General features: G+C 43.4%; 1 protein-coding gene across 1 annotated transcript in view; it reads left to right on the top strand.

Moving 5' to 3' along the window:
* Nucleotides 1-15,494, top strand: part of LOC146610801 (voltage-gated potassium channel subunit beta-2-like) — a 235,400-nt gene extending 219,906 nt beyond the window's left edge. Inside the window, exon 15 of the mRNA XM_085343878.1 lies at nucleotides 15,420-15,494. Within this exon, the coding sequence (XP_085200004.1) occupies nucleotides 15,420-15,494 (75 nt within the window). The remainder of the gene's footprint in view (nucleotides 1-15,419) is intronic.
* Nucleotides 15,495-15,752: the final 258 nt, after the last annotated feature.

The following is a 15,752-nucleotide window of genomic DNA, read 5'->3' as shown; positions in this document are numbered from 1 at the left end:
GGATCAAATCAAACTATTTATTTCAATAAATGATATACCTGATGTTATATTTCCACTGTAGTGTGAATACACTATTAGAGCTTATGCCGAGTCAGACTGCACACACAATAGTTTGTTTACAAGTTGACTTCTTCTTTATTGGGATCACACAGGATGGTATGGCGCGGAGCGGATGTGTTTGACTCCATTAGCTTTCAGGAACACCCTGAATTCCTCAGAACAGAACTGCGGTCCGTTATCACTCACCAGGACGTGGGGAATGCCATGGCGACTAAAGAGACCCCGTAGCACTTGTATGGTTTTACCAGCTGTGGTGCTATCCATAATATGCACTTCAGGCCACTTGGAATGTGCATCTACCACCACCAGGTACATGTGACTTTCAAATGGACCCGCAAAATCCACATGGATCCGTTCCCACGGACAGGAAGGCCACAGCCAAGGGTGTAAAGGTGCTAACCCAGGCTCTTTTTGCATACGCTTACAAGAGTGGCAGGCTTTAGCTTGAAGCTCAATTTGAGAATCAATGCCAGGCCACCAAACATAGCTGCGAGCTAAGCTCTTCATCCTCACCATCCCTGGATGTGCAGTGTGGAGCTCTTTCAGGACATGAGAGCGCAGCTTAGGTGGCACAACCACCCTCACGCCCCACATAAGGCATCCCTGCTGTATTGTGAGTTTATGTCTGCGCATCAGATAGGGTGACAGCTCTTGATCTGTGTCCTTTGTTGCTGGAAAACGTCCAGTTATTACCATTTCCAGCACACGAGACAAAGTGACATCAGACAAAGTGTCACGTCTGATCTCGGCGACACTGACTGGTAATGTGTCCAGCTGAGATGCGTAGAATACCTCAACTGCTCCCTGTTTCTCTTTCTGTGCAAGGGGCAGAGGTAAACGTGACAGACCGTCAGCATTGGCGTGATGTGCCCCCTTCCGATACTGTAAGGTGTGTGTGCTGACAGAAGGAGCGCCCAACGCTGCATTCGCGCAGCTGCCATTGATGGTGTACCTTTTACTGGACTCAGAATTGAGGTCAGTGGGCGATGATCAGTGAGCAAGGTGAACTTGTTACCATGGAGATACTGGTGAAACACTCCAAAAACAATTGCCAACGCCTCCCTCTCGATCTGAGCATAGTTTCGTTCAGCTTTGCTGAGGGTTCGTGAAGCATAAGCAATTGGCCGTTCTTGGCCATCAGGCATGACATGTGAGAGCACGGCTCCAACGCCATATGGTGAAGCGTCACATGCCAAACGGAGAGGCAGTTCAGGATTGTAGTGGGTGAGTATTTTTGGTGAGGCCAGACGTTCTTTAGCTTTCTGGAAAGCTGACTCGCAGGCTGATGTCCACTGCCATTTCTTCTCTTTACTGAGTAGCTCATTCAGCGGCTTCAGGACTGTAGCTAAATCAGGTATGAAACGTCCATAATAGTTGAGCATTCCCAGAAAAGAACGTAACTGGCTGACATCAGCTGGTGCTGGAGCTTCCATAACGGCACGCACCTTTTCTGGTGATTTGTGTAACCCTGCCGCATCAATTATGTGGCCCAGGTATTCCACCGATTCTTGGAAAAACAGGCACTTCTCCTGTTTGAGGAGGCCATAGTCCTCCAGCCTGCCCAAAACTGCCTTAAGGGTTCTCAGGTGTGTCTGTTTATCTGGACCACTGACGAGGATGTCATCCAGATAACAATGGGTGTATGGTAGGCCGAGAAGCACTTGATCCATAGCCTTCTGAAACAATGCAGGTGAAGACGCCACTCCAAAAGGCAAGCGATTGAAACGGAACAGCCCTTTTTGTGTCGAAATAGTCAGCAGCTTCTTAGACTCCTCTTCTACCTCCATCTGTAGGTAGGCATTTGCTAAGTCTAGCTTACTGAAATGCTGACCTCCTGCTAGAGAAGCAAACAAGTCCTCAATGCGTGGACGTGGGTACTTATCCACACAGAGCTGCGAATTAAGAGTGACCTTGAAATCACCACAGAGTCTCACTGAGCCATCCTTCTTGTTGACAGGGACCACGGGCGTAGCCCAATCACTATGCTCCACTGGTGTGATCACCCCAAGCTCAGTCAGGCGTTTCAGTTCTGCCTCCACCCGAGGGCGGAGAGCATAAGGCACGTTATGTGGTGGATAGAATTTGGGGACACTATCATGCCTAAGAGTCAATCTGGCTTTAATTCCTTTCATTGTGCCCAGCTCCTTAGAGAAAACGGCTGAGTGTTTCTTTAGCACAGCCTCCAGATTGTCATTTCCGCTTTGTTCTCTGGCATGGACCATCTTTAAGTCTTTCCAGTTCAGCTTAATCACTCTCAGCCACTCCCTACCAAACAGTGGTGGAGCATCCACCTTTACCACGTACAAGGGTAGAGTTGCGCGCTGCTTATTCAGTTCAACTTGCACCTTGATGACCCCTTCTGGTGCCAGCGGCTCCCCAGTGTACGTTTTCAGCATGATGTCAGTGGGTTGCAGCGGCAACTGACTCAGCATACTTTTATATTGTTCCCATGGAATCAAAGACACAGCAGCCCCTGTATCCAGCTCCATCTCCATTTTCTTCCCGTTAACTACAGGCATTAGGGAGATACGTGAATATTTCTCTTTTCGTGACAAAGAATACAGCTCCAATTCACTATCAGTGTCGGGTCTGGTTCCTTCACTTTCACTCTCCTCTGCAGCAACATGATGAATTCTCCTCTTTTTGTCCTTTGCTCTGTTTTTAACTGCATTGCCTTTCAGCTCAGGCTTCCCCTCTTTCTCTTTCCTGTTCCAATCTTGGCTGCTTCTGGCTCTACCTTTACACATGCGTTTCGTGTGGCCCTTCCTTCCACACTGGTGACAGTCACGGTCTTTGTACCAGCAGTCATCATCAGTATGATTAATTTTCCCGCAGCGGCGGCATTTATCACCTTTTTGTGACAGCACCGCATTCACTTTAAGGGAACCACTCAACTGCTGCACTTCACGTGTTGCTGTCTCTGCCGACACAGCATAATCAACTGCTTTGCGAAACGTCAGATCATTTTCAGTCAAAAGACGCTTCTGCACAGTTTCACACTTTAATCCACACACAAATCTGTCTCGTAGAGCATCTTCCAGATACGCACCAAACTCGCAATGTTCTGACAGTCTTTTCAGCACCGCCACATACTGTGCGACCGTTTCTTCTTCCCCCTGATTCCTCTTGTGAAACTGGAACCTTTCAGCTATTACCAGCGGTTTGGGAGCAAAATGAGCTTGCAAAACACCCACAATATTGTCATACTGCATTGTCCCAGGCTTGCTTGGCGCCACTAGATTACGCAGCAGACCGTACGTCTTGGGACCCATCACACTCAGCAGCACCGGGACCCGTTTCTCAGGCTGAATGTCATTAGCAAGGATGTAATGCTCAAAACGTTCAATATACATCGCCCATTGCTCACCAGCATCATCAAAGGGGTCCATCTGCCCAATCATTCCAGCCATGATGTATCCGCTGTCCACAGCCAACACTGTCGTTTCTGACTCGTCTGCGAAAAAGCAGCTAGTAGCTAGCTCTGATGCTAATTCACCACGCGATCGTCCGTTTTCCGTCCAAACTCGGCCACGCAGTCAGTTCATGCTCAGTAGACGGCCAAGTCTTCCAGACGTCACAACTCGTCGCCAATTTATGTTATATTTCCACTGTAGTGTGAATACACTATTAGAGCTTATGCCGAGTCAGACTACACACACAATAGTTTGTTTACAAGTTGACTTCTTCTTTATTGGGATCACACAGAAGTAACACACACACATAACTGGGCGTGGTGCCCCCTACTGGCGATGGCTTGCATAGCACACAATAATTCTTGGTTCATACAGCGGGGAAAATAAGTATTTGACACATCAGCATTTTTATCAGTAAGGGGATTTCCAAGTGGACTATTGACACAACATTTCCACCAGATGTTGCCATCAAGCCAAATATTGAAGTCATACAATCAAATCAGAACATATAAGTATACAAGTTAAACCATAATAAATAAAGTGAAATGACACAGGGAATAAGTATTGAACACACTTTATTCAATACTTTGTAGAAAAGCCTTTGTTGGTGATTACAGCTTCTAGACGCCTCTTGTATGGATAGACCAGTCGTCTGCATTGCTCAGGAGTGATTCTGGCCCATTCTTCCACACAAACGGTCTTTAAATCTTGAAGGTTCCTTGGGCCTCTTTTATGAACTTTAATCTTCAGTTCTCTCCATAGATTTTCTATGGGATTTAGGTCAGGTGATTGACTGGGCCATTCAAGCAACTTGATTTTCTTTCTTTGAAACCACTTCATTGTTACCTTGGCCTTGTGTTTGGGGTCATTGTCTTGCTGAAATGTCCACCCTCTTTTCATTTTTAGCTTCCTGGTAGATGGCAGCAGATTTTTATCCAGAATGTCCCGGTACATCTCTCCATTCATCCTGCCTTCAATAATATGAAGTCTGCCAGTACCCCTTGCTGAAAAGCAGCCCCAAACCATGATGCTTCCACCCCCAAACTTGACTGTTGGTATGGTGTTCTTGGGGTGGTGAGCAGTGCCATGTCTTCTCCAAACATGGTGTGTAGAATGACTGCCAAAAAGTTCAATTTTGCTTTCATCTGACCATACTATAGTCGTCCAATAATCCACAGGCTTCTCCAAATGCTGTTGCGCAAATTTTAACCGAGCCTTGACATGCTTTTTGTTCAGCAATGGAGTCTTGCGTGGTGAGCGTGCATGGATGCCATGGCGGTTCAGTGCATTGCTTATAGTTTTCTTTGAAACAACAGTACCTGCTGATGCAAGGTCTTCCTGAAGTTCTGTCCGAGTGGTTCTTGGCTCTTGGAGAACCCTCCTGATTATTCTTTGGACTCCTCGGACAGGGATCTTGCGTGGAGCACCTGATCGTGGCAGGTTTATGGTGAACTGATGCACTTTCCATTTCCGGATAATGGCCCCCACAGTGCTCACAGGAACATTCAGCATTCTGGAAATGCACCTATAACCATTCCCATCAAAATGCTTTTCAACGATAAGATTACGAAGATCTTGAGAGAGTTCTTTGCCTTTACCCATCATGAAGTCTTTCCTGTGTGCCTTCTGGGTAATGAGGAGCCTTTATAGGCCATCAATTAGGACTAAAGCAGCTGATATCAATTAGTACTGATAGGGGACAGGATTTCTCTATCAATACTGACAGATTTCAGGTGATCTCCTGGCTTTCTATGTCATTTTGCCCCTTGTTATCTCCATGTATTCAATACTTATTCCCTGTGTCATTTCACTTTATTTATTGTGGTTTAACTTGTATACTTATATGTTCTGATTTGTTTGTATGACGTCAATATTTGGCTTGATGGCAACATCTGGTGGAAATGTTGTGTCAATGGTCCACTTGGAAATCCCCTTACTGATAAAAATGCTGATGTGTCAAATACTTATTTTCCCCGCTGTATTTCCAAGATCTACAATCAATTTTCATAAATCGAAAACACAACTACATTGGAACATTTGAGGAATGCTTGGAGCGAGGAACTGGGTATTGATATCACTGAAGATCAATGGACTAAAGCACAAGAGCTGGTTCACTGCTGCAGACACTGTCATGAACCAAAGTTCCACGCACAAGCTGGACCCAGGCGCAGAACACACACACAGTGGTACGAGAGAACAAAAAATAAACTTTATTATAACTGAGGGTGTCCGAGGCTTGCATTGTTATGAATCACGGTTCGGTTCGGTTTGATACTTTGGTGTCATGGTTCGATATTTTTTCGATACAAAAAAATGTTCATGCCTTTTTAATTTGTCATTTATTAAAAATATAAATATATATATTTAACTCAAAAGTACAGTTTCTGATTGAGAAATCACTCATCTTTGGAAAAGAGAGTTTATTACAGAGAAATGGCTCTTTCCAAAATAAAAGCTCTACTATACCCTTCTTCTGGGCTATATTCTCAGCAGCATATTAAACATATCAGGTCCCCATGAGGAGAATCATGTGCTAACGGCTGTCTAAATGACTCAGGTAAAGTTTGTAGCATGCCTGCTTGTTGTTTTTGTCTGCTTCCACTTGTCTTTGCACTAGGATGATGTCGGCGTAAATGTGCAGTCCTATTCATTGTGTTCCCACTAGTGTTGTCAGCGTTAATCCTGTTAAAATGACATTAACGCCATAACGCTGCAAATCTCCGTTAATGAGTTACCGTCCCATGTGTGGGGCTGGACGGCGTCAACACATTAACGAGCTAACTGCGCTAACGCACTAGTTCCCACCAATGTAATTGAGCATTGCGTGGCACATCCGACATACTGTTTTACTTTTGTCCATGACGCGCTTACCATCAGGGTCATACTTCACATGAAAACTAAAATAGTTCCAAACACCAGATCTAAATGAGGGTGGGGGAGGTTGAATTTCGGCTAGCGTTGAGGCAGTTGCCATGTTGCAATGAGCTTAACTTCTGTCTCGCTAGCTTGCGCTGCGCTCAGTTGATCTGCGCTCGACAGTGCAGCCTAGGCGGAGTAGTCGAACGCAGATCCACTGAGCTGTCAACACAGACAGCATCGTCAGAAGAAAAGTTGATAAAATAAATTAAAAATTTTGTATTGTTCGATACATATGCGTACCGAACCGAAAGCACTGTATCGAACGGTTCAATACCGATACGAGTATTGTTGCACCCCTACTATGTCACGGTCCTGGGTCGTTGACCCAGCGTTTTCTGTTTAGTATGATGATTGTCTTCTGTTCTAGTTTATTCTGTTTTTGGTATTCTGTGTCCTCCCTGTGCCCTGTTTGTGTCCCTGAGTTCGTGTTGTGGATTTCATGTTTTACTTTGAAGGTCTGTGTCTGTTGTCACTGTGTTCGGCTTGTATCCTCCGGTTGTCTTGTGTATTAGGATCAGCTGTGCTTCCCACCTGTGTGTCATTACCTGGTCTCCTTGTGTGTGTGTATATATAGTGGGTGTCGGTCTGCGTTCCTTGTCGGCTCGTCTGCGTTTCATGGTGTTCTGTTCCTTAGTCTGCGTCTCTCTGCCCCTAACCCCGTTTCGTATGATCTCAGTCATTGCCTGTATTTTGGGTCCTTTTCCTCCAACACCACGCAGCTCGCCCCGGCAGCTGTGACAATAGACTAATAAGTAATCTGGGAGAGATGGCCTCCTCCTATATCTCCCATATCTGCTCTAAACTTGTACATATATTGTACTGTTCTGTTCTGTTCTGTGATTGTTTATGTAATGATACTTATGTTTTATGTATGTTTGATGTTAATAAGAAAACCAATAAAAAAGATTTTGGAAAAAAAACAACAACAAATGAACGTTACTAGGGGGTGGCTGTAGCTCAGGTGGCAGAGCGGATCAGCCACTAACCAGAAAGTCGGTGGTTCGATCCCAGGCTGCTCCAGTCTGCATGCCAAATATCCTTGGGCAAGATATTAATCCCATGTTGCTCTCCGATGCATCCATCGGAGTGTAAATGTGTACTAGATACTTAGCAGTTAAGTCTGTGAAGGTTCTCGGTCATCGTAGTCAAAGGAGCTTGCAAAGAAAAGCGTCTGGACTTCTTTAAGTTACTTGAAGACGTTTCACCTCTCATCCGAGAAGCTTCTTCAGTTCTAAGGTCAAATGGTGGGGAGTCCCAGATTTAAACCTAGTGGGAGTATCCCCCCACAGAGGGACAAAAGGACCCCCTGATGATCCTCTAATCGCCTGAGCCAAGGTGTGAAACTGGGTGTGGGTCCCAATCAGCTAGAGTTTCGGGTGAGCTCATTGTGAAACCATGTGAATTCCTGAGGTCAGATTGTGTCAGGATGTGAGTGGGCGTTAAGGCGTCTGGGGAGGGAACTCAAAATTAGGACCCTACAACACCGGGCAGAACATTTTCCCTCTAAGCCTGAAGGAAAAAAGAAGGAACACACACATGTAAAGGAAACACTCAAAACGTGCGGCTATCCTAAATGGGCGTTCTTAAAGTCAGCAAAGAGGCACAGAAAAGAAGATCAGACACAAGCGAGTAGGGATGGGTACCAGTATCATGGCACCGGTTCTGACATAAACGGTAGTAACCAGACCGAAAAGCAGCGCACATTTCGGTGCTTTATTTCGGTGCTTTTTTTTCCTCAGATGTCACATACTTTGAATTCTAGCCAATCATTTTACGTTTCCGAGGATAGTAGGTGGGTCCAGGTACGTACGTTCTTTTAGAGCAGAGCTACAGATTAAAAATGCCCAAGGCGAAGCGGTCAAAACTCTGGCTGTACTTCACAGCAAAATATGCAAACGCCTGCAACAAGTGTTTTAAGGTGATACTGTGCAAAGGAGGTAACACCTAGAATCTGATGAAAAAGCCAAAAAATGCGCCGTATTTGATAGCTTGCTGCAAGACCACACCGAGCACATCTACTGCGGGTGTGGTGCCTGTTATCGGACCCGGAGTTAGCAACATCCCCCAAAAATCCGAAGAGTAGAGTCCTGGCCCCTAGCCCTGCCAGTGTAGCTGAAATGATGATGGATGATGATGGCAGCAGCAGCCGTTCTTCTCTGCGTGAGTAGCTTAATGTTGTTCGTGTGTAATTTACGTTGAGTAGGCTAACCACGGTATTAAATTAATGCATGTAAGGTGACCTAGCAAACACCGTCGTAGTTACATGCAGCTGTCTTCTTGTTTGATGGCAGATACTCCCTTCACCCTGGCCAAAAAGGCTAAAATGACCAAAGAAAAAGTGGAAAACAGTTAAACATGAGAGGTATTTGGACAAAGTTTGTGTTTTTTCCATTGTTTAAGCACTGCTTCCAGCCAAGAGTGATACCATATATGCCCTATAGCTGCAGAAAAGGCTAACATTGTTATCTTTTTACAAAAAAAACAGCTGAACGTGAGAGGTTTTTCGACCAATTTTGTGTTCTCCATTCTTTAAGCACCGGTTTGAGCACCGTTTAAGCACCGGCACCGTTTCAAAAGTACCGGTTTGGCACCGGTATTGGATAAAACCTAAACGATACCCATCCCTACCAGCGAGGGAGGATAAGAAAGACAGACGCAACAACATTGTCATCCCCTATGTAGCCGGTGTATCAGAAAAACTCAGGAGAGTTTTCTCCAAGCATGACATCCTGGTGCATTTCAGACCCAGCAACACGCTCAGACAAAAACTGGTTCACCCGAAAGACAAAACGCCAAAACACAGACTTAACAATGATGTACAGTGCAGCGAGGAATGCCCAGACCTCTACATTGGAGAGACCAAACAGCCACTTCACAAGCGGATGGCACAACACAGAAGAACCACCTCCACAGGACAAGACTCAGCAGTCCATCTGCATCTTAACACTCTTTCGAGGATGCCAATGTTCACATTTTTGACAGAGAGGACAGATGGTTTGAAAGAGGAGTGAAAGAAGCCATCTGTGTCCACTGTGAGCGACCATCTTTGAACAGAGGCGGTGGTTTACGACTCCAACTGTCTGCCATCTATAATCCAGTTTTGAGTTCCCTCCCCAGACGCCTTAACGCCCACTCACATCCTGGGCCAGGTTTCACAATGAGCTCATCCGAAACTCTGGCTGATTGGGACCCACACCCAGTTTCACACCTTGGCTCAGGCGATTAGAGGACCATCAGGGGGTCCTTTTGTCCCTCTGTGGGGGGATACTCCCACTAGGTTTAAATCTGGGACTCCCCACCATTTGACCTTAGAACTGAAGAAGCTTCTCTGATGAGAGGTGAAACGTCTTCAAGTAACTTAAAGAAGTCCAGACGCTTTTCTTTGCAAGCTCCCTTGACCTTAGCACTTAAGCTTAGAAGTGCTTGTGTGAATGGGTGTGATTGGGTGAATGAATTAGCTGTATAAAGCGCTTTGAGTGCTCGGACAGAGTAGAAAAAGAGTAGAAAAGTAGAAAAGCGCTATGTCAGAACCAGTCCATTTACCATTTATTACAGCAAGTGAAAAACCTCAATACACACTAGTTCAGTGGCTAAGTGAAGGCAGTGATTATGACGTGGGGATATCTACACAAGTACACTTGGACTGATTAAAACAGTATATACAAAGGGTGGGGCTGATACACACACTGACAGCTGGAACTACTATGACTGGCACCTGGCGAAGAAGTAGGCAATGAAGGGCTTATAAAGTGAACTAGGAGTAGACTGTAACTATGAACAGACGCTGTAAACAGGAAGCCAAATCGCTGCCTTGGTTATGGCCTTTTTTTTCTCCCCTCTCTGGATGAGCAGTTTAAGGGTAAGGACTAGCAAAGGTGGCCCCCATCATTTATGGGGGCCACCTTTTTAAGCATACACCCGTAGCCGGGTTTCGATGGCACTGGGATGGCAAGGGGAGAGCGACAGGCTGCCACGGCAGCTTCCTCTTCCAGCCTACCTCCCTACCGGCCTTCCCTCCCACTCAGATTGACTGGCAAACGTGGCCTGTCATCGGAGGGCCATCCCCAGTGCACTGGTGCCGGTGCCTTCGGCAGTCCATTCCAACGGTCCGCAGGCTTGCCTCTAGTGCCGATCAGGAGGTCCAGCACAACGGTTGGAGGGGGTGGTGATCCCCTCTGGGGCACCCCGGCCGCTTTGTTTACTCTAGAGCACAGGTGTCGAACTCCGGGCCTCGAAGGCCAGTGTCCTGTAGGTTTTAGATGTGTCCTTGATCCAACACAGCTGATTTAAATGGCTAAATTACTTCCAGTTCTCCAGAGGCCTGGTAATGTACTAATCATTTGATTCAGGTGTGTTAACCCAGGGTGAGATCTAAAACCTGCAGGACACCGGCCCTCGAGGCCTGGAGTTTGACACATCCTGCTCTAGATAACCTGGAGCAAATTGCTGGCCCTCCACTCATTTGAATTAGAGTGTTCAAATGAGACATTAATTTGAATGTCTGCCCTAGCAAGTGGTACTTTATGTGCCTTTAATGGTGACCACGGGTAACGGGGAATCAGGGTTCAATTCTGAAGAGGGAGCCTGAAAAACAGCTACCACATCCAAGGAAGGCAGCAGAGTGCAAATTACCCACTCCCGACTTGGGGATGTAGTGACGAAAAATAACAATACAGGACTTTTTCAAGGCCTGTAATTGGAATGAGTACACTTTAAATCCTTTAACAAGGATCCACTGGAGGGCAATCTGGTGCCAGTAGCCGCGGTAATTGCAGCTCTAATGGCGTATCTTAAAGTTTCTGCAGTTAAAAAGCTCGTAGTTGGATCTTGGGAATGAGCTGACGGTCTGCCACATCTGTCCCAGCCCCTGCCACCTCGGTGCTCTTGGTTGAGTGTCCCGTGGGGTCCGAATCGTTTACTCTGGAAAATTTAGAGTGTTCAAAGCAGGCCCGTTCAGCTGAATACCTCCGCTAGGAATAATGGAATAGGACACTATTCTATTTCTATTCTGTGGGTTTTCTCTCTGATCTGGGGTCATGATTAATGTAGCGCTGAATTAGCTCCATGGCTAACTTTAGCATTAGCGTGCAGTGGCACTTAAACTGCTATTATTGTTATCACTGTGAGCTCTCTTGGCAACTAGAAGGCTCTACACTGTACCATCATATATTCTCTGTTCAGACAGCAGTGGACAACTTTAACTGTGGTGTTGGTATTGTTCACATACACCAGCAGACCTCCTCTGTGCTTCTTACTCTTTGTTCCTGTCCTCTCTGAGCGTAGCGTGGCCGTCTAATTCAATCGCAGTGTCTGGGGTAAAAGAGTCCAGCCAAGTCTCTGTGATGATCATAACACAGTAATCCCAACGGTGTGAGGTGATCCGCAGTTGTTGTATAGTGACCGTGAATTGGTGAGGAAGAGAGTCAGAATAGTCAGTCTGTGTGAGTTAGCTCTTAGCTTAGTCCTCAGCCCCTGCTCTCTTCCCCCTCTTCTGTTTCCTGTGCCTCTGTCGCCTACGCCAGCGGTCCCCAACCTTTTTTGCCCGACAATAATTTCACGCCTTTAAGGTGTCGCGGATAAATACAACAAAATAAAAGTAGTACCTGTACCGAAAAAAAGAAAATTTATTCATAACACACGTGAAAAGACCCAGGAAACCTGAGTAAACGATAAAAACGATAACAAAATAACGCTGAAAACCGATAAAACCCCTGAAAACTATACATTTCACACCTGAGCCTCAACTCTCGCGGCCCGGTACCAAATGACTCACGGACCGGTACCGGTCCGAGGCCCGGGGGTTGGGGATCGCTGGCCTACGCCACTTCAGCGGTGGTATAATGAAGATGGAGTCCGTGTTCCTCTGGATGTTAGGGGGCATTGAGTCCTGGTCTTTGTCAGCAAGGGTGAACAGTTTTCTGTGGTTTAGAACCACAAGCAGTTCAGCTTTACTGTACTGGATATGTGCTCCTGTATGTCAGAGGAAAAGTGAAATAAAAATTATATATTATAATGTTATATTAATATATACAAGTATGATTCTTCTTTTTTTTTTTTTTTTTTTGCCTGTCCCGTTTGGTTCTTTTGCCATTAGAATTGTTGTCTAAAGGCAAAGAAAGATGCCCAACGGATTTACTTTACCAAATGGACCATCCCAGCCTTGCCGTATTGGTCTACTTGATTCACCTTTGCTTTTATTGTTTATTTTATTTTCATTTGCTGAACACGGGACAGACTTGACTGGGGAAAAGAAAAGGGAGAAAGAAAGAGGGAAAGAAAAAGAGCGGGGAAGAGGGACAGTGATAAAGAGCAAAAACCAAAAACCAACCAAACAAACAAACAAAAAATACATATATCAATCACCTGGATCACCTGTTGAGAAGGAAAAAAGAGAAAACAAGCAAAGAAAAAGAGAGCAATACAATAAACAACATCATCGCGATGATCTATGTGAATATAACAGTAAATACTAAATATTAAATATTATTGTGCAGCACGTAAGATCGACAGCGCACAGTGTTCTTTGAGGTAGCAGCCAAAAAGGGTGTAGTTTGTTTGCAAGTATGATTCAAAAAGAATAATTAACAACACTTCTTGTAAGGCATTAAAATCAGTCAGTTCAATTCAATTCAGTTTTATCTATATAGCGCCAAATCACAACAACAGTTGCCTCAAGGCATTTTATATTGTACAGTAGATCGTATAATAGTAGATACAGAGAAAAACCCAACAATCATATGACCCCCTATGAGCAAGCACTTTGGTTCTGCTGGAGGTTTCTTCCTGTTAAAAGGGAGTTTTTCCTTCCCACTGTCGCCAGAGGGTAGCAAACATTAACAACACAACAGAGGGCAAAGGCAAGCAAGGGGCTTAAATACACAGTTGAGTAATCAGAAAATGGGAAACAGGAGGGAAACACACCTGGGAGAAATTAGGGCTAACAAGACAGAGGGAAGTAACACCGAATACACTGACATGGACCTTCAAAGTAAAACAGGAAACAAGAAACAATTTACAAAGACGCAGACTTGACACTGAGAGACAGACTGAAAGAATAATAATAATCAAAACAGCGCAACTAAAGAATCTGAACATAAATTATGACACCGAAAAATACCAAAATACAAGAAACTTAAAATGCTGAGTCAAAATGACCCAAAACCTTGACAAGACCCCAATTTAGACAATCGCAGGCTCCCTCCCCACTGGAGAGGTGACATTCAATGTCACAAAGTCAGTCTGGATAGCCCTTACCACCACCCGACACATAATAATGTCATGACTGGATATTATTAAAATGGGCTATGCAAACATGGCCAATAACTTTTCATTTTGATGATTCAGGATAATTTGGGCACAAAACAAATTTCATTGTTTAAAAACTTGCAGACTTCACTTTATACAGTGTAGACAATGTGGACTCTCTAAACTAAATTTGTGGGATATGATCTTTCAAGTGATGCAGACCCAAACTGTTGTTGTTTGTATTTACTTAAACAGCATGCCTGTAGAATTAGCTGGAGTCATCAGCAACAGCATAGAACAGTCGTAACACAAAAGAAGACAGGAACAGATCAGTAAAGAAACAACTTTCCTGATTAATATAAATGACAATTACTAATATATTGGAAAACCAAAATACATATCACTCAGTTGATGTTTTTCTGTCCAACAGTTCCTTTTCTAGACTTGTAAGGATGCAATGTGGGGAGTGCTGGTCCCAAGCCTCAAAGACAGTAAGAAGCAAGCAGAGGGAGAAAAAACTCTAAAATTATTTAGAAGCTGATTTGATTCTTAATGGCTGTGCAACTGTTACAACTTATAACACAAAAGGTCAATGTAGACCTCATGCAACCAAATTAGACTAGCTTATATAGTACTTATTAATGTTTTTAAAAAGTCATTTAAAAACACCATCTACTACTGTGTCTAAATGTGTAGTGTTTGTTTTTCTTAAACAACCTAATTTAAATATAATCATTACATGCTTGTTAAAAGCTAACTTCAAATATATAAAGTTTCTAAGTACAATGACCAGATAAAACATATGGCAGTGTTTTTATGTAACCGCAAAATGTTTCTGACGACTCAACTGTGGAATTAAATTAATTCTTTAGAAGGACAAGCTAAATTATTTTCAACTATAAAGCCAACATAGACTTTAACCATTTAACAGGCCACTAATCTGGTTTATGGCTCTGGACTTTCACAACAAAACTTGTGTCTAAACACATTTTTTAACAAAACAAATACTATTGTTAATAATATTAATATTACTATCATTTACAATGTAATTAAAGAGAAATCTTCATTAAATATAAAAGCAGTTTACCTATGTTGCTGAAGAAAGGCTAGATTTGACATTAATAGATGCCACAGATGCACTGAAACTATCATAAAGCATTAAAAAAAAAGCTACGATTAAAAGCATTAAAAAAGCTACCATTAAGCATTAAAGTTTTTTTTAAAAAAATACAGGGGTTAAGAATATACAGGTCATAAACGTTTATATGGATTAAAGAAGAGAAGCAAAAGAAGCAAAATTTGCAGCTTAGTTTTTCTTTCTTAAGACAACTCAAATAAACTGAGATAATTCGTGTTTTTTTTAAAATAAAAAACTCTTAACTTACTTAACAAATTAATAAAAACTGAGTTCAGTCTACTTAATATTTTTAATTAAACACAACATTGGATTTTACAGTGTAGAAAGAAGGAATAGATCAACTAGGTATTAACTCCCTCATTTCCAAACACTCCAGACAGATGGCTGCCCCTTCCTGAGCCTAGTTCTGCCAGATGTTTATGTTTTGTCCCCTTAAAAGCAAGTGTTTCTTTCCTACTATTCCTAATTTCTTAGTTGCCGAGTGGTAGTGATTTGAGTGTTGGAGTTCTTGCTATTATTGTACTGTATTTATATCACAATACAAAATTTTACCACCTAATTTTGCCAAAGCTCTTTATTTAAAAAGCTAATAAAAAATAATAAAAGATTTTAAGTCATGGTAATGCTTTGTGTTTGTTTTACAGGTTCTTCCAAAGATGACCCTTTCCATCGTGTCTGAGATGGATTGCATCTTGGGAAACAAGCCATATAATAAATAGGAACTGAGGTCCTAGAAGTCCCTGAGATAAACTGAAAAGTTATACTCACATGTTGAAAGAGCTGGCAATAATATTAAAAAATAAATAAATCTGGAAACTGTTTTCAAAAAGATATAAGCAAGTAAAATGTTGTGCCAACTTAATCACTATTTGCACTTGTTTCCACTTAATAAAATGAACTTGAGCAGTATGGAATGCCTACTAAAATAGATACACTGTTTTGAACTAAGACACTAATACATGAAAAAAATCACCTGC

The sequence above is a fragment of the Diplotaxodon limnothrissa genome, linkage group LG20 (genome assembly GCF_057381915.1).
Source record: "Diplotaxodon limnothrissa isolate DT_005_m linkage group LG20, D_limnothrissa_male_GT1.1, whole genome shotgun sequence".
NCBI classification, from domain to species: Eukaryota; Metazoa; Chordata; class Actinopteri; order Cichliformes; family Cichlidae; genus Diplotaxodon; species Diplotaxodon limnothrissa.
The sequence above is the reverse complement of the archived record's forward strand: the minus strand, read 5'-3'. Positions and strand labels throughout refer to the sequence as shown.